Genomic DNA, 23,041 nt, shown 5'->3' with positions numbered 1-23,041 from the left:
AGAAGATGGTCTATATCTTTATTCCTTCTGCCTAAGTGCATGACCATACACCTCCCTACACTGTATTGCATTTGCTGCTTTGCCCATTCTCCTAATCTGTACAAGTCCTGCTTTCTCAACACTGCCTGCTCTCCACCTAACATCCACAAACTTGGCCACTAACACCGACCCCTGAGGAATGCCACTAGTCACTGGGCAGGCAACCAGGAAAGGCCCCCTTTAATCCCACTCTTTGCCTCCTGCCAGTCAGCAATCCATGCAAAGGTCCATTTTCACCCTGAGCCTTTAGCTCCTACCCAAAGGGTGGGGAACGTGTCGTGTGACAGGCACCCTCGCTAGGATGTGGAGCCACCATGCTCAAAACAGAGTGCGTTTTGTTGGAATAAAGGTCAACTCAGTCAGGTCCTGACAAAACACTGCCTTAAATAAAATCCATAAGACCAAGAGATATAGGTGCAGAATTAGGTTATTTGGCCCATGGCTTGTGCTCTGCCATTGAATCATAACTGATTTATTATTCCCCTCAATCCCATTCTCTTCTATTCTTCCCACAACCTTTGATGCCCTTACTAACCAAGAACTTATGAAACTCTGCCTTAAATATATTAAATGACTTGGGCTATAGCTGTCTGTGGCGATTAACGTCACAGATTCTGCACCCTCTGGCTTAAGAAATTCCTCCTGATCTCGGTTCCATTCTGGTCTCAGACTCTCACTGTTAAAAAGATCCTCTGCACATCCACTCTTCCAACACTTGATAGGTTTCAATGAGATAGAAACATAGAAACCCCACAGCACAATACAGGCCCTTCAGCCCACAAAGTTGAGCTGAACATGTCCCTAGCTCAGAAATTACTAGGCTTACCCATCATCCTCTATTTTACTAAGCTCCATGTACCTATCTAAAAGCCTCTTAAAAGACCCTATCATATCCGCCTCCACCACCGTTGCCGGCAGCCCATTCCACACACTCACCACTCTCTGCGTAAAAACACTTACCCCTGACATCTCCTCTGTACCTACTCCCCAGCACGTTAAACCTGTGTCCCCTTGTGGCAGCCATTATAGCCCTGGGTAAAAGCCTCTGACTATCCACACAATCAATGCCTGTCTTCATCTTATACACCTCTATCAGGTCACCTCTCATCCTCTGTTCTCCAAGGAGAAAAGGCTGAGTTCACTCAACCTATTCTAACAAGGCATGCTCCCCAATCCAGGCAACATCCTTGTAAATCTCCTCTGCACCCTTTCTATGGCTTCCACATCCTTCCTCTAGTGAGGCGACCAGAACTAAGCACAGTATTCCAAGTGGGGTCTGACCAGAGTCCTATAGAGCTGCAACATTACCTCTTGGCTCCGAAATTCAATTCCACGATTAATGAAGGCCAATACACTATATACCTTCTTAACCACAGAGTCAACCTGTGCAGCTGGTTTGAGCGTCCTTTGGACTCAGATCCCAAGATCCCTCTGATCCTCCACACTGCCACGAGTCTTACCATTAATAGTGTATTCTGCCATCATATTTGACCTACCATATTCTGCCATCATATTTGAATGATCTTCCCTCATTCTTCTAAACTCCAGTGAGTACAAGCCCATCAAACCATCCTTGTACATTTAACCTTTCATTCCCAGATTTATTCTCATAAGTTTCCTTTGGACCCTCTCCAATGCCAGCACTTCCAATCTTGGAGACACGGAGCCCAAAACCACTCTTAATATACCAAATGTGGTCCAAGCAATGCCTTGTCAAGCCTCAGCATTACTCCCAAGCTTTTCTATTCCAGTTCTCTCAAAATGAATGCTAACATCACATTTGCCTTCCTCACTCCCAGTTCAACCTACAAGTTAACATTTAGGGAAACCTGCATGAGGACTCCCGGGTCCCTCTGATTTCTGAATTTACGCCCTGTTTAGAAGATGGTCTGTATCTTTATTCCTTCTACCAAAGTGCATGACCATACACCTCCCTACACTGTACTGCATTTGCTACTTTGCCCATTCTAATCTGTACAAGTCCTGCTTTCTCAACACTGCCTGCTCTCCACCTAACATCCACAAACTTGGCCGCTAACACCGGCCCCTGAGGAATGCCACTAGTCACTGGGCAGGCAACCAGAAAAGATCCCCTTTAATCCCACTCTTTGCCTCCTGCCAGTCAGCAATCTCCTGTCCGTGCAAGGGTCCATTTTCACTGAGCCTTTAGCTCCTACCCAAAGGGTGGGGAACGTGTCGTGTGTCAGGCACCCTCGCTAGGGTGTGGAGCCACCATTCAGCTGGATGGTTCTTCCGTTTCAGGATCCTCGCTTCTCGAAAATCCTGGAGAACCTGCGGCTACAGAAACGTGGCACAGGTGGAGTGGACACGGCAGCTGTGGGCAGTGTTTTCGACATCTCCAACCTGGACCGGCTGGGAAAATCTGAGGTGGGTTTGTGGTCTCGTTCCCCGTGCTCCCAGCACATTCCAGATGCATCCTGGAGCAGGGGAAGTAAGAACAGGAGTGGAGTGACTGAGGGGGGGAGTAGGAAAGGGGAGGCGATAGGAAGGTGGAATATAGACAGATGAAAAGAGCAAGATGAGGTGGAAAGATGAAGAAGGGTGAAGATGGAAGGAAGATTAGAAGATGAAAATTTATGACATGTATGTCATTTGCGTCAATGACCAGCACAGTTGAAGGATATGCTGGGGGGTGGGGGGGGGGGTTCACCCACAAGTGTCGCCATGATTCCAGTGCCAACGTAACATGCCCACAACTTACTAACCTTAGCTCGTACGTCATTGGAATGTGGGAGGAAACCAGAACACCTGGAGGAAACCCATACAGTCACTTGGAAAAAATACAAACTCCTAACCGACAGCGGTGGGAATTGAACCCCACTCGCTAGTGGTGTTGAGTGTTGCCCTAACCGCTATGCTATCTTGAGGCAAGGAGGAGATGATTGCAAAGGGGGAGGAGTGGAAGATGGGGTGGGGTGTGGAAGAGGATCAGAACAAGGCAAAGAGGAGCGTAAAAGCGACTGAGGAAGGAGAGAGATGGAGAAGGAAGGGCAGAGAGCACAGGAGGATGTTAGATGGGATGGAATGGGTTGTGGGAGGAAGAGATAAGGAAGGGAGGGCAGGATTCTTTGCACATTGGGTTGTGGGAGTGGGAAGGAGGGAGCAGGGGGAAGAATTAGGTCATTTTCATTTCCAGCCAAGGTCTCAGTGATCCCTGGACTCCCTGGGATGTGTCGATGGCTCTAAGACTGAATGTTTTTCACATCCCCAGGTGGAACTGGTCCAGTTGGTGATTGATGGCGTGAACTATCTGACTGAGTGTGAGAAGCGGCTGCAGAGAGGACAGGACATCAAGATCCCCCCACCGCTGAGCCAGGGCAAACGTTGAGCCCTCTGTAATCAACCACACCCCGGGGGGTCAATGTGTCGCTAACGTGTTCCCATGGCTGCAAACCCTGTGGAATTCATCCCAACAGCAGATTAAATAAACTCCCCGACTGTTAAAACCAATATAACGTGGCTGGTAATCACTTTATTGTTCACTCGATCGCATCACCTTTTGACTTTAACTAAGTACCGATAACTGACTGCAGGTGAAATATCCCAGCAGCTGTGGGACGTCCCAAACTATGGAGGGATTTGCGACTCTTTAACTCATCACTGGATGGGGGCAATCACACAGAACCCGCCCCACTCCTGAGCGGGGGCTTCCCAGATTCCTGTCTGATTCCCATGGGGAGGAATGACCCTTGTTCCATTCCAGTGTGGTCTTCGGCCTCCTCTAGGGTATCGTTGTTCCTCTTCACACCTCATTAGCATTTTGGCTGTTTTCTTACAAGCCTGAGTTGCTAGCTTGGTGCTCAACCCAGCACAGATGGACAGTGTGCAAGGAAGTCTGCAGGATTCGAACCCGGGCCCACTTGCCTTGAAAGTCTGGTGCAGGTGCCACTACACCACCAGCTGACTTCTGTGGTTCCAAGGCGGAGTGTAGGACCGTTTTGTCAAGCTGAATAGGTGGGATTTCCCAGCGGCACCCATTTCAATTCGACTTCCCATTTCCATTTTGACATGTCAGTCCTTGGGCTCCTCTTCTGCCGTGATGAGGTTACTCTGAGGTTGGAGAAGCAACATCTCATATTCTTGAGTCTGGCTAATCTCCAACCCAATGGCATAAACATCATCTCTCTGATTAACTCTCCTCTCCCCCCCCCCATTCTTCTCTCTTTCCATTCCCCGTTCTGGTTACCCACTCATCCTTTCTCTGCCTGTCACCTCCCTCTGGTGCCCCTCTCCCTTACCTTCCTCCAATTGCCCACTGTCCTCTCCCATCAGGTTCCTTTGCCTCCTCCACTGATCCCCTCCCAATACCTCCCCTCTTTCACTCACCTATCCCCTCCCAGCATCTCCCCTCCTGCACCCACGCACCTATCACCTGCCAGCTTGTAGTCCTACCCCCTCCCCTCACCTTCTTATTCTGGCTTTGCCCCCTTCCTTTCCAGTCCTAATGGAGGGTCTCGGCCTAAAACATCAACTGTTTGTTCCCCTCCATAGATGTTGCCTGACCTGCTGCGGGGTGGGTGGGGGGGGGGAGTGTGAGAGAACTTCCCCAGTCCCACCCCGAGGGAGAGGGCCGTCCCCGATCCCTGAGTGGTCGCCATCCGCACTCTGTCCCGGGGAACTGACAGAGTCCCTGTGGAATGAAAGGCGTTCCTGTGTGATAGTGGTAGTTGTTCGACTATGCCGAATATTTCAACGAGCAGACTTGGCTTCGGCGTTGGCAGACGAGCAGAGACCCAGATCACGAGTGAGGACCCGCATGACGGAGACAGCCCCGTGATCCGGCTGGGCAGAGTGGGGGAGGAGTCGGTACCTTCAGGGCAAGTAGGCAGGGACCGCGCCGATACCCTGAGCATTCCCAATCCACAGTCCGTTATTAAAGCGAACAGATTCACAATGAGCGCAGTTCGTGTGAATTAGCCTTTCTGAATTAACTGTGGGCTGGGGCCAGAGTTATGTTCTCCCATTCGTGTACAGGCATTTTAATCACACGGGAAACAATGTCCGGCATCACCAGCCTGCCGACACCGGCCACTCCCGGGGTCACTGGGAGCTTGTCCGGGGGACGCTGACCACGGACCGGTACTGGGTAGAGTAAGGGCTGGGCGAATGAGCGGTGGTCACTGGATATTGCCGGGACTGTCCGGTTCACTGGCCATTCCCAGAGGAGTCTCTGAATGGTGACCAGTGGCTTCTGACCTCTGGAAGAAATGCCTGTCTGTTGCTAGGTTCGCCACCCGTTACCATGGTCACTGAGCAGTGACAGGACACAGACTTATGTCTGTCGCTGGGATTACTGACTGTCGCCTTGGTCACTAAACAGAGAGAGGACACGGACTGATACCGGGGTCGCCATCTGTCGCTGGGATTACTGACTGTTGCCGCAGTCACTGCTTGGTGCCGGGGCCACAGCCTGTTGCCGAGGTCACGGTCTCCCATTCTTAGGCCCATGGGCCGCGTTGCTGGGACGTTCCCAACCGGCAGCGGCCCCATGCCGGAAGGAAGAGGAGCGGAGATGCAGAGGGAATCTGCGGAGTGGGGAATCCCCAAGGAACGTTGCCGATACGGACTTCCGGATCTCTGCAATCAGACCAGAGAGACGGTATCAACTGCTGGTTTCCAGTCATTCTCACTTCGGCTTAAAGACTACATCAGACAGCAGCTAGGGACCAAAACTTCGGCTAAACCTCTGACCCAACCAGCCCCAAGTGTGATAAGGAGCCAGAGAGATTATCTTTAAAATCTTTAGCATTGGAGAGAGATAGGAACAGACATGTTAGGAAAGCGTTTAATTGGAGTAAGGGGAAATATGAGGCTATCAGGCAGAAACTTGAAAGGATAAATTGGGAACAGATGTTCTCAGGGAAATGTACCTAAGAAATGTGGCAAACGTTCAGGGGATATTTGCGTGGGGTTCTGTGCAGGTACATTCCAATGAGACAGGAAGGTAATGGTAGGGTACAGGAACTGTGGTATTCAAAGGCTGTATTCAAAGTTATTCAAAAACCGTGGTAAATCTAGTCAAGAAGAAAAGAAGAGCTTACAAAAGGTTCAAAAAACTGGGTAATGATAGAGATCTAGAGGATTATAAGGCTAGCAGGAAGAAGCTTAAGAAAGAAATTAGGAGAGCCAGAAGGGGCCATGAGAAGGCCCTGGTGGAAAATATTAAGGAAAACCCCAAGGCATTCTACAAGTATGTGAAGAGCAAGAGGATAAGATGTGAGAGAATAGGACCAATCAAGTGTGACAGTGGAAAAGTGTGTATGGAACTGGAGGAGATAGCAGAGGTACTTAATGAATACTTTGCTTCAGTATTCACTATGGAAAAGGATCTTGGCTATTGTAGGGATGACTTACAGCGGATTGAAAAGCTTGAGCATGTAGATATTAAGAAAGGGGATGTGCTGGAGCTTTTGGAAAGCATCAAGTTGGATAAGTCACCGGGACCAGTTGAGATGTACCCCAGGCCACTGTGGGAGGCAAGAGAGGAGATTGCTGAGCCTCTGGCAATGATCTTTGCATCATCAATGGGGACGGGAGAGGTTCCAGAGGATTGGAGGGTTGTGGATGTTGTTCCATTATTCAAGAAAGGGAGTAGAGAAAGCCCAGGAAATTATAAACCAGTGAGTCTTACTTCAGTGGTTGGTAAGTTGATGGAGAAGATCCTGAGAGGCATAATATGATTAGGAATAGTCAGCATGGCTTTGTCAAAGGCAGATTGTGCCTTGTGAGCCTGATTGAATTTTTTGAGGATGTGATTAAACACATTGATGACAAGTAGAGCTGTAGATGTAGTGTATATGGGTTTCAGCAAGGCATTTGATAAGGTAACCCTTGCAAGGCTTATTAAGAAAGTAAGGAGGCATGGGATCCAAGGGGACATTGCTTTGTGGATCCAGACCTGGCTTGCCAACAGAAGGCAAAGTGGTTGTAGACAGGTTATATTCTGCATGGAGGTCGATGACCAGCGGTGTGCCTCAGGGATCTGTTCTGGGACCCCTACTCTAAATGATCTGAATGAGGAAGTAGAGGGATGGGTTAGTAAATTTGCTGATGACACAAAGGTTGGGGGTGTTGTGTTTAGTGTGGAGGGCTGTCAGAGGTTACAGCGGGGCATTGATAGGATGCAAAACTGGGCTGAGAAGTGGCAGATGGAGCTCAACCCAGATAAGTGTGAAGTGGTTCATTTTGGTAGGTCAAATATGATGACAGAATATAGCATTAATGGTAAGACTCTTGGCAGTGTGGAGGATCAGAGAGATCTTGGGGTCCGAGTCCATAGGACACTCAAAGCTGCTACGCAGGTTGACTCTATGGTTAAGAAGGCATATGGTGGATTGGCCTTCATCAATCGTGGGATTGAGTTTAGGACCCAAGAGGTAATGTTGCAGCTGTATAGGACCCTGGACAGACCCCAGTCAGACTCCACTTGGAGTACTGTGTTCAGTTCTGGTCACCTCACTATAGGAAGTATGTAGAAACCATAGAAAGGGTACAGAGGAGATGTACAAGGATGTTGCCTGGATTGGGGAGCATGCTTTATGAGAATAGGCTGAGTGAACTTGGCCTTTATTCCTTGGAGCGACAGAGTTTGAGAGCTGACCTGATAGAGGTGTATAAGATAATGTGAGGCATTGATCGTGTGGATAGTCAGAGGCTTTTTCCCAGGGTTGAAATGGCTAACACAAGAGGGCACATTTTTAAGGTGCTTAGAAGTAGGTACAGAGGAGATGTCTGGGTAAGTTTTTTTATGCAGAGAGTGGTGAGTGCATGGAATGGGCGGCCGGTGACGGTGGTGGAGGCGGCTACAATAGGGTCTTTTAAGAGACTCCTGGACAGCTACATGGAGCTCAGAAAAATAGAGGGCTATGGGTAACTCTAGGTAATTTCTAAGGTAAGGACATGTTCGGCACAGTTTTGTGGGCCGAAGGGCCTGTATTGTGCTGTAGGTTTTCTATGTTTCTAAATTCCCTCTCACACTCTGAAGCAATGCTGAGGGAGGGTCACACTGTGGGAAGAGTGGAACTGAGGGAGGGTCACTGTGGGAGGGGTGGTACTGAGGGAGGGTCACACTGTGGGAGGAGTGGTACTGAGGGAGGGTCACTGTGGGAGGGGTGGTACTGAGGGAGGGTCACACTGTGGGAGGGGTGGTACTGAGGGAGGGTCACTGTGGGAGGGGTGGTACTGAGGGAGGGTCACTGTGGGAGGGGTGGTACTGAGGGAGGGTCACACTGTGGGAGGGATGGTACTGAGGGAGGGTCACTGTGGGAGGGGTGGTACTGAGGGAGGGTCACACTGTGGGGGGGCGGTACTGAGGGAGGGTCACTGTGGGAGGGGTGGTACTGAGGGAGGGTCACACTGTGGGGGGCGGTACTGAGGGAGGGTCACTGTGGGAGGGGTGGTACTGAGGGAGGGTCACACTGAGGGAGGGTCACTCTGTGGGAGGAGTGGTACTGAGGGAGGGTCACACTGTGGGGGGGTGGTACTGAGGGAGGGTCACACTGTGGGGGGGCGGTACTGAGGGAGGGTCACTGTGGGAGGGGTGGTACTGAGGGAGGGTCACACTGTGGGGGGCGGTACTGAGGGAGGGTCACTGTGGGAGGGGTGGTACTGAGGGAGGGTCACACTGAGGGAGGGTCACTCTGTGGGAGGGGTGGTACTGAGGGAGGGTCACACTGTGGGGGGGTGGTACTGAGGGAGGGTCACACTGTGGGGGGGCGGTACTGAGGGAGGGTCACTGTGGGAGGGGTGGTACTGAGGGAGGGTCACTGTGGGAGGGGTGGTACTGAGGGAGGGTCACACTGTGGGAGGGGTGGTACTGAGGGAGGGTCACTGTGGGAGGGGTGGTACTGAGGGAGGGTCACTGTGGGAGGGGTGGTACTGAGGGAGGGTCACACTGTGGGAGGGTGGTACTGAGGGAGGGTCACTGTGGGAGGGGTGGTACTGAGGGAGGGTCACTGTGGGAGGGGTGGTACTGAGGGAGGGTCACACTGTGGGAGGGGTGGTACTGAGGGAGGGTCACACTGTGGGGGGGCGGTACTGAGGGAGGGTCACACTGTGGGAGGGGTGGTACTGAGGGAGGGTCACTGTGGGAGGGGTGGTACTGAGGGAGGGTCACACTGTGGGTGGTACTGAGGGAGGGTCACTGTGGGAGGGGTGGTACTGAGGGAGGGTCACACTGTGGGGGGCGGTACTGAGGGAGGGTCACTGTGGGAGGGGTGGTACTGAGGGAGGGTCACTGAGGGAGGGTCACTGTGGGAGGGGTGGTACTGAGGGAGGGTCACACTGTGGGGGGGTGGTACTGAGGGAGGGTCACACTGTGGGGGGCGGTACTGAGGGAGGGTCACTGTGGGAGGGGTGGTACTGAGGGAGGGTCACACTGTGGGGGGGGCGGTACTGAGGGAGGGTCACTGTGGGAGGGGTGGTACTGAGGGAGGGTCACACTGTGGGAGGTGTGGTACTGAGGGAGGGTCACTGTGGGGGGGTGGTACTGAGGGAGGGTCACACTGTGGGGGCGCGGTACTGAGGGAGGGTCACACTGTGGGGGGGGTGGTACTGAGGGAGGGTCACACTGTGGGAGGGGTGGTACTGAGGGAGGGTCACACTGTGGGAGGGGTGGTACTGAGGGAGGGTCACACTGTGGGGGGGTGGTACTGAGGGAGGGTCACACTGTGGGGGGGCGGTACTGAGGGAGGGTCACTGTGGGAGGGGTGGTACTGAGGGAGGGTCACTGTGGGGGGTGGTACTGAGGGAGGGTCACACTGTGGGGGGGCGGTACTGAGGGAGGGTCTGTGGGAGGGGTGGTACTGGGAGGGTCACTGTGGGGGGGCGGTACTGAGGGAGGGTCACTGTGGGAGGGGTGGTACTGAGGGAGGGTCACACTGTGGGAGGGGTGGTACTGAGGGAGGGTCACTGTGGGGGGGCGGTACTGAGGGAGGGTCACTGTGGGAGGGGTGGTACTGAGGGAGGGTCACACTGTGGAGGGGTGGTACTGAGGGTCACTGTGGGAGGGGTGGTACTGAGGGAGGGTCACTGTGGGAGGGGTGGTACTGAGGGAGGGTCACACTGTGGAGGGGTGGTACTGTGGGAGGGTCACTGTGGGGGGGCGGTACTGAGGGAGGGTCACTGTGGGGGGGTGGTACTGAGGGAGGGTCACACTGTGGGGGGGCGGTACTGAGGGAGGGTCACTGTGGGAGGGGTGGTACTGGGAGGGTCACTGTGGGGGGGCGGTACTGAGGGAGGGTCACTGTGGGAGGGGTGGTACTGAGGGAGGGTCACACTGTGGGAGGGGTGGTACTGAGGGAGGGTCACTGTGGGGGGGCGGTACTGAGGGAGGGTCACTGTGGGAGGGGTGGTACTGAGGGAGGGTCACACTGTGGAGGGGTGGTACTGAGGGAGGGTCACTGTGGGAGGGGTGGTACTGAGGGAGGGTCACTGTGGGAGGGGTGGTACTGAGGGAGGGTCACACTGTGGAGGGGTGGTACTGAGGGAGGGTCACTGTGGGGGGGCGGTACTGAGGGAGGGTCACTGTGGGAGGGGTGGTACTGAGGGAGGGTCACACTGTGGGAGGGGTGGTACTGAGGGAGGGTCACTGTGGGAGGGGTGGTACTGAGGGAGGGTCACACTGTGGGAGGGGTGGTACTGAGGGAGGGTCACACTGTGGGGGGGCGGTACTGAGGGAGGGTCACTGTGGGAGGGGTGGTACTGAGGGAGGGTCACACTGTGGGGGGGCGGTACTGAGGGAGGGTCACACTGTGGGACTGGTGGTACTGAGGGAGGGTCACACTGTGGGAGGGGTGGTACTGAGGGAGGGTCACACTTTGGGGGGGCGGTACTGAGGGAGGGTCACACTGTGGGACTGGTGGTACTGAGTGAGGGTCACACTGTGGGACTGGTGGTACTGAGGGAGGGTCACACTGTGGGACTGGTGGTACTGAGGGAGGGTCACACTGTGGGAGGGGTGGTACTGAGGGAGGGTCACTCTGTGGGAGGGGCGGTACTGAGGGAGGGTCACTCTGTGGGAGGGGTGGTACTGAGGGAGGGTCACACTGTGGGACTGGTGGTACTGAGGGAGGGTCACACTGTGGGAGGGGTGGTACTGAGGGAGGGTCACACTGTGGGAGGGGTGGTACTGAGGGAGGGTCACACTGTGGGGGGGCGGTACTGAGGGAGGGTCACACTGTGGGACTGGTGGTACTGAGGGAGGGTCACACTGTGGGAGGGGTGGTACTGAGGGAGGGTCACACTGTGGGGGGGGCGGTACTGAGGGAGGGTCACACTGTGGGGGGGTGGTACTGAGGGAGGGTCACACTGTGGGAGGGGTGGTACTGAGGGAGGGTCACACTGTGGGGGGGCGGTACTGAGGGAGGGTCACACTGTGGGACTGGTGGTACTGAGGGAGGGTCACACTGTGGGGGGGCGGTACTGAGGGAGGGTCACACTGTGGGACTGGTGGTACTGAGGGAGGGTCACACTGTGGGAGGGCGGTACTGAGGGAGGGTCACACTGTGGGGGGGCGGTACTGAGGGAGGGTCACACTGTGGGACTGGTGGTACTGAGGGAGGGTCACTGTGGGAGGGGTGGTACTGAGGGAGGGTCACACTGTGGGAGGGGTGGTACTGAGGGAGGGTCACACTGTGGGGGGGCGGTACTGAGGGAGGGTCACTGTGGGAGGGGTGGTACTGAGGGAGGGTCACACTGTGGGAGGGGTGGTACTGAGGGAGGGTCACTGTGGGAGGGGTGGTACTGAGGGAGGGTCACACTGGGAGGGGTGGTACTGAGTGAGTGTCACACTGTGGGGGGGGTGGTACTGAGGGAGGGTCACACTGTGGGAGGGGTGGTACTGAGGGAGGGTCACTGTGGGAGGGGTGGTACTGAGGGAGGGTCACTGTGGGGGGCGGTACTGAGGGAGGGTCACACTGTGGGGGGGCGGTACTGAGGGAGGGTCACACTGTGGGGGGGCGGTACTGAGGGAGGGGTGGTACTGAGGGAGGGTCACACTGTGGGACTGGTGGTACTGAGGGAGGGTCACACTGTGGGACTGGTGGTACTGAGGGAGGGTCACACTGTGGGAGGGGCGGTACTGAGGGAGGGTCACACTGTGGGACTGGTGGTACTGAGTGAGGGTCACACTGTGGGACTGGTGGTACTGAGGGAGGGTCACACTGTGGGAGGGGTGGTACTGAGGGAGGGTCACACTGTGGGAAGAGTGGAACTGAGGAAGAGACACGGAGGTGGAGGGGCAGTATTCACTTCGGCAGCATGTATACTAAAAACTGGAACAATACAGAGACGTTTAGCATGATCCCTGCACAAGAGTGACACGTGCATTTGTGAAGCATTCCATATTTTTCCAACCAGACTCGCCTTGGTGGTCTGTGTGCCATCTGGCAGCAGGAGAGGTCCCCGGTGGAAGTCTCTTTATGCAGGGGTCCTTCCCCTGAACTATGGGCTCCTGGGCTGGAAGGTGTTGCACAGGGTTGTACCGTACTACAGGTTTTTGAGCAGGTTCACTGACACCCCACCCACCTGTCCACTCTGTGCCCGGGAGGGGTCAGTGTACCACGTTTATACAGAGTAGCCCCTGTTTGAGTATCTGAAGGGGCTGCTACTCGGGTTCTGGTTTCACTTCAGCCCCACACTCCTCGTCGACGGGCACCCAGTACGGAACGGGATGGGCCTGGTGGGCTTGATCCTGGGCCTGGCCTAGAAGGTCATTCATGGGTCTAGGTGGCGGGCAGTTGCGGGTTCTGCCAGGGCCAACATTCTGTCCCTCTTCTGAAGATACGTTCGTGCCCGGCTGCCCTTGGAGGGGGGAGTATCAGCCGCAATGGGTCCAGTAGTGAGTCCCCAGGGTTTTATAGACGGTAGTAATCATATTTTAATTTGAATTAGTCATTGTCGTATGAACACTTAATGTTTGTACTTTATAAATTTGTTGTGTAAATAGACTTCTATAGTTTCGTAAAAATAAAAGGGATGTAGAACTGAGGGAGGAGTCTATTCTGAGAGGGGCAGTACTGGGGAAGGGTCACACTGGGAGGGGCGGTACAGAAGGAGGGTTACTCTGGGAGGGGTTGTACTGAGGGAGGATCACTATGGGAAGGGTAGTACTGAGGGAGGATTCTATTGTGAGGGGGCAGTACTGGAGAAGTGTCACACTGGGGGGGCGGTACAGAAGGAGGGTTACTCTGGGAGGGGTTGTACTGAGGGAGGATCACTATGGGAAGGGTAGTACTGAGGGAGGATTCTATTGTGAGGGGGCAGTACTGGAGAAGTGTCACACTGGGGGGGGCGGTACAGAAGGAGGGTTACTCTGGGAGGGGTTGTACTGAGGGAGGATCACTATGGGAAGGGTAGTACTGAGGGAGGATTCTATTGTGAGGGGGCAGTACTGGAGAAGTGTCACACTGGGGGGGCGGTACAGAAGGAGGGTTACTCTGGGAGGGGTTGTACTGAGAGAGGGTCACTATGGGAAGGGTAGTACTGAGGGAGGATTCTATTGTGAGGGGGCAGTACTGGGGAAGGGTCACATTGGGAGGGGCAGTACAGAGGGAGGGTTACTGTGGGAGGGGTAGTGCAAATGGAGCACCACATTTTGGAGGGGTGGTGCTGAGGGAGTACTGCACTGCGAGAGGGACACGACAATGAGAGGGGCAAATAAAGATGTAACCAGAGTCTGTGGACCCACCCAAATATCAGTAAGGCATTATTGTTGTGTTACAGTAAGATCCATTGTTACTTTGAACACTGTTGACAAATGTTCCCTTCACCACCAACAAACTCTATAAAGAACCTATGTCCACACACAACACATGTTAGAGTCTGGTGGTATCAAAAGCCTTCAAGCTGGGGGGCGGGGGTGGGGAGGAGGTTTACATTTCTGTGGCTAGGTTGGGTTTAATTTATGCATATACAAACCTTTTCCAGTGTCCAGACTGAAGTGATGTTCCCCATCCCTGGTACAAATCCCTGTTCTCTTTTTAGATTTGTTCAGAAGAAATTTGTACCGTGGCCACTCGAGACCTGCAGAGGCTGGAGGAACTCAGCAGGTCAGGCAGGCATCAGTGGAGGGGAATGAACAGTCCATGTTTCAGGTCACAGACTGAAATGTCAACTGCTTATTCCCCTCAGTAGATGCTGCCTAACCTGAGTTCATCCAGCATTTTGTGTTTGTTGCGCTGAATTTCCAATATCTGCAGAATCTCTTTGTGTCCAGTCAAGACCTGACTAGTGATTTAAAAATCTGTGTTTAATTCCATAAACTCAATTCACAGAAATATTTACCCAAAACATCTTAACGTCTTGCTCTGCTTATCGAAAATCAGACACAACCTCCTCCTGGGATTTAGCATTTTACTATTCTTCTATTGAAATGCATTAGGCACAAGCCTGCCCAATTCACTTCACTGTTCATGTCCTCCTAGAAATATCTCCCTCATTATTTAGTAATTTGCAATGTTTTTTAAATTACCCAGCTGCCAAACTTCAAAGTTTCTGTTCTGCAGATAAGCCACGGTCACTATTGCATACAAGAATAGATCCAAATCCTGAGTGTAACAACATCTGCCCACTATCACTCATAGAATTTGTATGTGATGGAGGGTCATCATCCAAGGCTAACATGTGAAATCAGAAGCAGATTCAGAATCAGGCTTATTAACATTGACATACACCAGTGGCCATGTACTGAGTACTTCCTGCACCTAATAAAATGGCCACTGAGTGTCTTCTGCTGCTGTAGCCCATCCACTTCAAGGATCGACATGCTGTGCATTCAGAGATGCTCTTCTGCACACCACTGTTGTAATGTGTGGTTATTTGAGTTACTGTCAGCTTGAACCAGTCTGGGCATTCTCCACTCACCTTTCTCATTAACAAGATAGTTTCGCCCACAGAACTGCCACTCACTGGACATTTTTTTTCTATTTCACACTACTCTTTGTAAACTCTAAACTCTAAAGACTGTTGTGTGTGAATACCCCAGGAGATCAGCAGCTTGTGAGATACTCAAAACACCCCATCTGGCACCAACAATCATTCCATGGTCAAAGTCACTTAGATCACATTTCTTCCCCATTCTGATGTTTGGTCTGAACAGCAACTGAACCTCTTGACCATGTCCGAGTGCTTTTATACATTGAATTGCTGCCACATGAATGGCTGTTTCTAGATAATAGCATTAACAAGCAGGGGACAGATGTACCTAATACAGTGGCCACCAGGTGTATGTTGTGAAATTTGTCATTTTGTGACTATAAGACCATAAAACATAGGAGTAGAATTAGTCCATTCAGCCCATCAAGTCTGTTCTGCCATTCCATCATGGCTGATTTATTATTGCTCTCAACCCCACTCTCCTGCCTTCTCCCTTTGTCATTCTGACTAATGAAGAACCTGTTTTAGATATACTCGATGACTTGGCAATGAATTCCACAGATTCACCACCCTCTGGTTAAAGCAATCTCTCCTCATCTCTGTTGGTAAATGGACATCCCTCTATTCCGAAGCTGGACTTATCCACTATAGTGAACATCCTCTCCACAACCACTCTATCTAGGCCTTTCAATACTCAATAGGTTTCAGTGAAATCCCCTCAATCATTTAAACTGCAGTGAGTACAGGCCCAGAGCCATCAAACATTCTTGATACATTAACCCTTTCATCCCCAGAATCATTCTCGTGAACAACCTCTGGACCCGCTCCAATGCCAGCACATCTTTGCTGAGATAAGGGAAAAACTGCTCACAAATACTCAAAGTATGATCTGACAAATTCTTCATAAAGCCTCAGCATCACATCTTTATTTTTATTTTCTAGTCCTCTCAAAATTAATGCTAACATTGCATTTCCTTTCCTTTCCACCAACTCAACCTGCAAGTTAACTTTAGGGAATCCTACACAAGAACTCCCAAAATCTTTGAACCTCTGAATTTTGAATGTCCTCCATGTTTAGAAAATAGTCTATGCCTTTATACCTTTGACCAAAGTGAATACGCTTCCCACACTATATACCATCTTCCATTTCTTTGCCCATTCTAAGTCTTTCTGTAAGGTTTCATTGATAATATAATGGCCTGTCTGTAATGTTTCACTGCTGAGGTAATGGTTTCTCTGTAGCAGCAGTGTTTGGGTTATGACCGGAGATAATGGGGGCTTTGGAATGTGTGCCATCCAGTGAGAGGCAGGTTGTTTTTTCTTGTGGGTCTGAGAGAAGGGATTTCACAGGCTTTTGTTCAGCAGAAAATGGAGAGAGAAGATGCCAGAACGGGGATGTCGTAGACTGCAGGACGGAATGGACTTGGAAAGGGGTCGGGAGTCAACGCCCAGGGAGAAAATCGATGGAGAACGACATTGGGCCAAGCCAGCATGGATTTACCAAGGGTAAATCATGCTTGACTAATCTTGTTTTTCGAGGATGTAACCAAGAAGTTAGACAAGGGAGATCCAGTGGATGTAGTGTACCTGGATTTTCAGAAGGCATTTGATAAGGTCCCACATAGAAGATTGGTGGGTAAAATCAAAGCTCAGGGCAACAGGGGGGAAGGCATTGACATGGATAGAAAACTGGTTGGCAGATAGAAAGCAAAGGGTAGCGGTGAATGGGTGTTTTTCGGAATGGCAGGTGGTGACTAGTGGGGTGCCACAGGACTCGGTATTGGGACCACAGCTGTTTACCACTTACGTTAACGATTTGGATGAAGTCATAAAAAATAACATCAGCAAATTTGCTGATGATACTAAGCTGGGTGGCAGTGTGACATGTGATGAGGATGTTAGAAGAATTCAGGGTGACTTGGATAGGCTGGGTGAGTGGGCAGATACTTGGCAGATGGCGTTTAATGTGAATAAGTGTGAGGTTATCCACTTTGGAAGTAAGAACAGGAAGGCAGATTATTATCTGAACGGTGTAGAGTTGGGTAAGGGAGAAATACAAAGAGATCTCGGAGTCCTTGTTCATCAGTCACTGAAGGTGAATGAGCAAGTGCAGCAGGCAGTGAAGAAGGCTAATGGAATGTTGGCCTTTATTACAAAGGGAATTGAGTACAAGAGCAAGGAAATCCTCTTGCATTTGTACAGAGCCCTGGTGAGACCACACCTGGAGTATTGTGTACAGTTTTGGTCTCCAGGGTTAAGGAAGGACATCCTGGCTGTAGGGGAAGTGCAGTGTCGATTCACGAGGTTAATTCCTGGGATGTCTGGACTGTCTTACGCAGAGAGGTTAGAGAGACTGGGCTTGTACACGCTGGAATTAAGGAGATTGAGAGGGGATCTGATTGAAACATATAAGATTATTAAGGGATTGGACAAGATAGAGGCAGGAAATATATTCCAGATGCTGGGAGAGTCCAGTACCAGAGGGCATGGTTTGAGAATAAGGGGTAGGTCATTTAGGACAGAGTTAAGGAAAAACTTCTTCTCCCAGAGAGTTGTGGGGGTCTGGAATGCACTGCCTCGGAAGGTAGTGGAGGCCAATTCTCTGGATGCTTTCAAGAAGGAGCTAGATAGGTATCTTATGGATAGGGGAATGAAGGGATACGGGGACAAGGCAGGAACCAGGTATTGAAAGTAATTGATCAGCCATGATCTCAAAATGGCGGTGCAGGCTCGAAGGGCCAAATGGTCTACTTCTGCACCTATTGTCTATTGACAGTCGGGAAAACTGTGAGCTCCAATGCTACAAAATAGACTGTTACATGAGAATAGGCATTTTTTTGTGCTTCTTTACTAACCCCATAATCAACTTAAAGCTCAATCATCTAAGTGCATATTGTGTACTGTTTGTTATTTTGTGGTACTGGTTTGTAACAGGGGAACACATCACACAGCACCCACCCAAACAAGATTTCTCGAGTTTGGCCGGGGTGGGGGCTGTCTTTCCCTAAATTAAGCCACTTGCTAAACCCAAGAGTTAAATGCAGATATTCTTCTTCCTCAGCACTGCCTGTCCTGACCTGCCTTTGTATAATCCACAAACTTGACCACAAAGCCATCAATTACATCATCCGAATCATTGACGTGTAATGTCAATAGAAGTGGTCCCAATATTGACCCTTGCAGAACAGAAATAGTTACCAGCTGCCAACTAGAATAAGCTGCTTTTATTCCCATTCCTTGCCTCCTGCCAGTCAGCCAATCTTCTATCCATGCTAGTATCCTTCTTGTAATACCATGGGCATTATCAGGCACTGGTGAGGCCTCACCTTGAGTATTTTGAACAGTTTTGGGGCCCTCATCTTAGAAAAGATGTGCTGGCAATGGAGAGGGTCCAGAGGAGATTCACAAGGATGATTCCAGGAATGAAAAGGTTATCATATGAGGAATGTTTGATGGCTCTGGGTCTGTACTCACAGGACTTCAGAAGGATGAGAGGCTATCTCATTGAAATCTTTCGAATGTTAAAAGGCCTAGACAGAGTAGATGTGGCAAGGATATTTCCCATGGTGGAAGAGTCTAGGGCAAGAGGGCATAGCCTCAGGATAGAGGGGCGCTCTTTCAAAACAGAGATGCGGAGAAAGTTCTTCAGCCAAAGGATGGTGAATTAGAGGAATTTGTTGCCACATGTGGCTGTAGAGGCCAGGTCGTTGGGTGTATTTAAGGCAGAGATTGATAGGTTCTTATTGGAACTGGGGTTGAGGAAGAGGTAAGAAAAAAAGGATCAGCCATGATTGAATAGCAGAGCAGACTCGATGTGCTGGATGGCATAATCCTGCTCCTATGCCTTACAGTCTAAGTGGCCTTGTGCGGCTTCCCGTCAAAGGCCTTCTGAAAATCCAAGTTGCCTACTCTCTCCATTGCCTACCCTGTCTATTTCCTCAATGAATTGTGACAGATTTGTCAGGCAAGACTTCCCCTCAAGGAAACCACGATGGCTTTGACCTATTTTATCATATGCCTCCAAGCACCCCGAAAATTCATACCCCAAAAATGTTTGAAAAAATGGACAGATGTTGGAGTCTATTATTAAGAAATTCTTAAGTCTATCCTTAATAACATAAGAACCCATAATGTTACAAGATACACTAGCATGGATATAAGATTGGCTGACTGGCAGAAGACAAAGAGTGGGAATGAAGGGGGCTTCTTCTGGTTGGCTGGTGGTGACCAGTGGTGTTCTGCAGAGTTAGCACTGTTTCTTTTCACGTTGTACGTCAATGATTTGGATGAAAGACTGGACAAATTTGCGGTCAAGTTTGCATATAATCCAAATATAGATGAAGGGCAGGCAGAGTTCAGGAAGCAGGATGCCCGTAGAAGGACATCAGGAGGAAGTTACAAGGAAATTTAATGAAGGCAACAGAGTAGATGTTATCTACCCAGACTTCAGCAAGGCATTTAACAAGGTCCCACATGGGTGGTTGGTCAAGAAGGTTCAGTCACTTGCACTCAAGATGAGGTAGTAAATTGGATTATACTTTGGCTTTGTGAGGGAAGCCAGAGAGTGGTAGCAGATGGTTACCTCTCTGAATGGAGGCCTGGGACTAGAGGGTAGGTCTTACACTGTGAGCGGTAGGACACCAAGGAGTGTGTAGAACAAAGGGATCTGGGAATACCGATCTATAATTCATTGAAAGTGGTGTTAAGGTAGATAAGGTCATAAAGAAAGCTGTTGGCACATTGGCCTTCATAGTTGAAAGTATTGAGTACAGGAGTTGGGATGTTATGTTGAAGTTGTAGATGTTGGTGAGCCCTAATTTGGAGTATTTTGTGCAATTTTGATTACCTGCCTACAGGAAAGATGTAAATAAGATTGAAAAAGTACAGAGAAAATTTACTGGGATATTGTTGGCACTGGAAGATCTGAGTTATAAGAAAGACAGAAGAGGTTAGAATTTTATTCCCTAGAATGTAGAAGACTGAGGGGAGATTTGTCAGAGGGATACAAAATCAGGAAGAGTATCGATAGGATAAATGCAAGCAGACTTTTGCCTCTGAGGTTGGGTGTGACTACAACTAGAGGTCACGGGTTAAGGGTGAAAGACAAAATCTTTAAGGGGAACATGAAGGGAAACTTCTTCACTCAGAGGGTCATGGAAGTGAGCTGCCAGCACAAGTGGCGGATGCGATTTCAATTTCAAGGTTTAAGTAAAGTTTGGATATGTACACGAATGGGAGAGGTATGGGGGGGGAGGCTATGGTTCAGGCGTAGATCGATGGGACTAGGTAGTTTAAGTGGTTCAGCACAGATTAGATGGGCCAAAGGGCCTATTTCTGTTCTGTACTTTTGTATCATTCTATGATTCTAATCTAGTGATTCTCAATAAATCATTGCTAATGCCTCCACAATCTCTTCAGCTACCTTTTTTTTCCAGAATCCTGGAGTTTAGGCCCTCAGGTCCAGAATATTTATACCTATCAACTTCCCAAGCACCTTTTCCTGAGTACTAGCAACTATGCTCACTTCTGTCCCCTGACACTCTCGAATTCCTGGCAAACTGCTGGTGTCTTCAACAGTAAAGACTGATGCAAAATACTTATTAAGTTCATTCTCCATTTCTTTGTCCCCCATTACTACTTCTCCAGCATCATTTTCCAGCGATCTGATATCCACTTTCACATCTCTTTTACACTTTATATATCTGAAAAAAATTTGTATCCTCTTTTATACTATTGGCTAGCTCACCATTCACCATTCATCTTTTCTCTCCTTATGCCTTTTATTAGTTTCCCCCATTGGTTTTTTAAAGCTTCCCAAACCTCAAGCCTCCCAATAATTTTTGCTGTATTATATGCTCTCTCTTTTGCTTTTGTGCTGTCTTTGACTTCCCTTGTCAACCATGGTTGCCTCACCCTCCCTTTAAAATACTCCAACATCTTTAGGATGTACCTATCCTGTGCCTTCTGAATTGCCTCCAGAAATTCCAGCCATTGTTCTTCTGCCATCAACCCTGCTAGTGTTCCCCTCCAATAAATTCACCTTCTCTACCCGCTTTGAAAGGGAGAATATAACTACAGCTGTGAAGATCCCTGCTGCACCCAGTGACCACGTGATCTCTGTCTCAGAGGCCGATACCAGGCTGTCTTTCAGGAGGGTGAACCCTCAGAAGACAGCAGGCCCTGATGGAGTAGCTGGTAAGGCTCTGAAAACTTGTGCCAACCAACTAGTGGGAGTAATCAAGGACATTTTCAACCTCTCACTGCTATGGTCAGAAGTTCCCACCTGCTTAAAAAGGGAAACAATTATACCAGTGCCCAAGAAGAGTAGTGTGAGCTGCCTTAATGACTGTTGTCCAGTAGCATTCACATTTATAGTGATGAAATGTTTGAGGGATTGGTCATGGGTAGAATCAACTCCTGCCTCACTAAGGAACTGCAATTCGCCTATTGCCACAATCTCAATGGCTCTTCACACAGCCCTAGATCACCAGGATGATTCAAATCAGGGTGCTGTTTAGTGACTATTGCTCAACATTGAACACCATCATTTCCATAGTCCTGATTAAAAAGCAATGGAACCTCTATACCTCTCTGCAATTGGATCCTCGACTTCCTAACCGGAAGACCGTAATCTGAGCAGATTGGTAATAATACCTCCTCCTTACTGATGATACACACTGACGCACCTCAGGGGTGTGTGTTTAGCCCGCTGTCTACTCCCTCTATGGGGCCAGGTATAGCTCAAATAGTGTCTATAAATTTGTTGGCGATACAACCACTGTTGGTAGAATCTCAGATGGAGACAAGAAGGTGTACAGGAGCAAGACATACCAGCTAGTTGAGTGGTGCCGCAGCAACAACCTTGCACCAAACGTCAATAAGACGAAAGAGTTGTTTGTGGACTTCAGGGAGGGTAAGATGAAGGAGCACGTACCAATCCTCATATAGGGGTCAGAAGTGGAGAGAATGAGCAGCTTCAAGTTCCTGGGTGTCAAGACCGCTGAGGATCTAACCTTGTCCCAACATAGCTTGTACGTTCTCCTTGTGACCACATGGGTTTTCTCCAGGTGTTCAGGTTCCCTCCCACATTTGAGAGACATACCGGTTGATAGGTTTCTGTAAATTGTCCCATTATTAGGCTAGGATCAAGTGGGAGGTCTAGAATCGGACAACAGAAGATTAGGCATTCAGGACTGAGATGACAAGAGATGTCTAGCAAAGCCATCTCACTGAGAACATTCAAGACAGGGATTGCTAGCTATTAAGAGAATCAAGGGATTCTTAGTGCAAGAATGTGGCGCTGAAATATAGGATGGTAGTACAGACAGGATGGGCTGAATGGCTTCCTTGCATTCCTTCCTTAATTTTTGATTCAATGCAGTTTCTTTGCTAAATAATCCTATCAGTCCCACAGCAAATCCTACCTGACAGGTCTGCAAAGTATTTCCATGCAAATCCGTCCCATTCCATTTGGGAAGCTTTGTTTGACTCTGAAGTAGATGGGTGGGTTAATAAGTTTGCAGATGATACGAATATTGGTGGTGATTAGATCACTTGCAGATATGGACGGAGAAATGGAGTTTAAGCAGACCAAATGTGAAGTGTTGCATTTCACATTTGAAATGCCAATGTAAATGTAAAGAGGCAGCACACTATTAATGGTAAGATTCTTAAGTGTCGCTAAACAGAGGGATCCTGGGGTCCAAGTTCGTAGCTCACTGAAAGTGGCTACACAGGTTCACAGGTTAATAGGGAGGCTAAGAAAGCATATAGTATGTTGGCCTATACTAGTCGAGGCATTGAGTTCAAAAGTCAGGAAATTATGTTGTAATTTTATAAAACTCTAATTAAGCCTGAGACTTAAGAGTTAACAAAATCATGAGAATCACAAGTTAAGAGACAGATGGGGTGTGTCTATTTGTATTAATTAGCAATGTCCCGTAAGAAATGAAGAACTGATAACGCACAGATGTAATAAGTCCTGTTGGTAATGAAGACTGATAACGCACGGATGTTGTGTATACGGAGGAACCCTTAACCCTGAAGGCTACGTGACTAATGATGTGGTTTTTTTATAATCAATGTGGAGGAACCATTGACCTTCAGG

The 23,041-nt window shown here is 49.8% G+C and overlaps 2 protein-coding genes and 1 non-coding gene across 6 annotated transcripts in view; 2 read left to right on the top strand and 1 right to left on the bottom strand.

The window, feature by feature from the left end:
• LOC132378780 (creatine kinase U-type, mitochondrial-like) overlaps window positions 1–5,449 on the top strand; it is a 41,983-nt gene extending 36,534 nt beyond the window's left edge. For both annotated transcript variants that reach the window (XM_059945936.1, XM_059945935.1), the window contains exons 9-10: window positions 2,302–2,427; window positions 3,272–5,449. In XM_059945936.1, coding sequence (XP_059801919.1) covers window positions 2,302–2,427; window positions 3,272–3,388 — 243 coding nt within the window. In that variant the 3' untranslated portion in view covers window positions 3,389–5,449. The remainder of the gene's footprint in view (window positions 1–2,301; window positions 2,428–3,271) is intronic.
• The window catches only part of LOC132378781 (G-protein coupled receptor 161-like), a 74,369-nt gene that overhangs the window by 31,275 nt on the left and 20,053 nt on the right, over window positions 1–23,041 (bottom strand). The window contains exon 3 of one of the 3 annotated variants that reach the window (XM_059945937.1): window positions 5,443–5,637. The exons of the other annotated variants lie outside the window; for them this stretch is intronic. Coding sequence (XP_059801920.1) covers window positions 5,483–5,637 — 155 coding nt within the window. The 3' untranslated portion in view covers window positions 5,443–5,482. Of the gene's footprint in view, window positions 1–5,442; window positions 5,638–23,041 lie in introns of those variants that run through there. 3 annotated transcript variants of the gene reach the window in all.
• On the top strand, window positions 12,304–12,409 carry LOC132379282 (U6 spliceosomal RNA). Its single transcript, XR_009507358.1, has one exon. It is a non-coding gene; the product is annotated as a U6 spliceosomal RNA (small nuclear RNA).

The sequence above is a fragment of the Hypanus sabinus genome, chromosome 21 (genome assembly GCF_030144855.1).
Source record: "Hypanus sabinus isolate sHypSab1 chromosome 21, sHypSab1.hap1, whole genome shotgun sequence".
In the NCBI taxonomy this organism is placed as follows: Eukaryota; Metazoa; Chordata; class Chondrichthyes; order Myliobatiformes; family Dasyatidae; genus Hypanus; species Hypanus sabinus.
The sequence above is the reverse complement of the archived record's forward strand: the minus strand, read 5'-3'. Positions and strand labels throughout refer to the sequence as shown.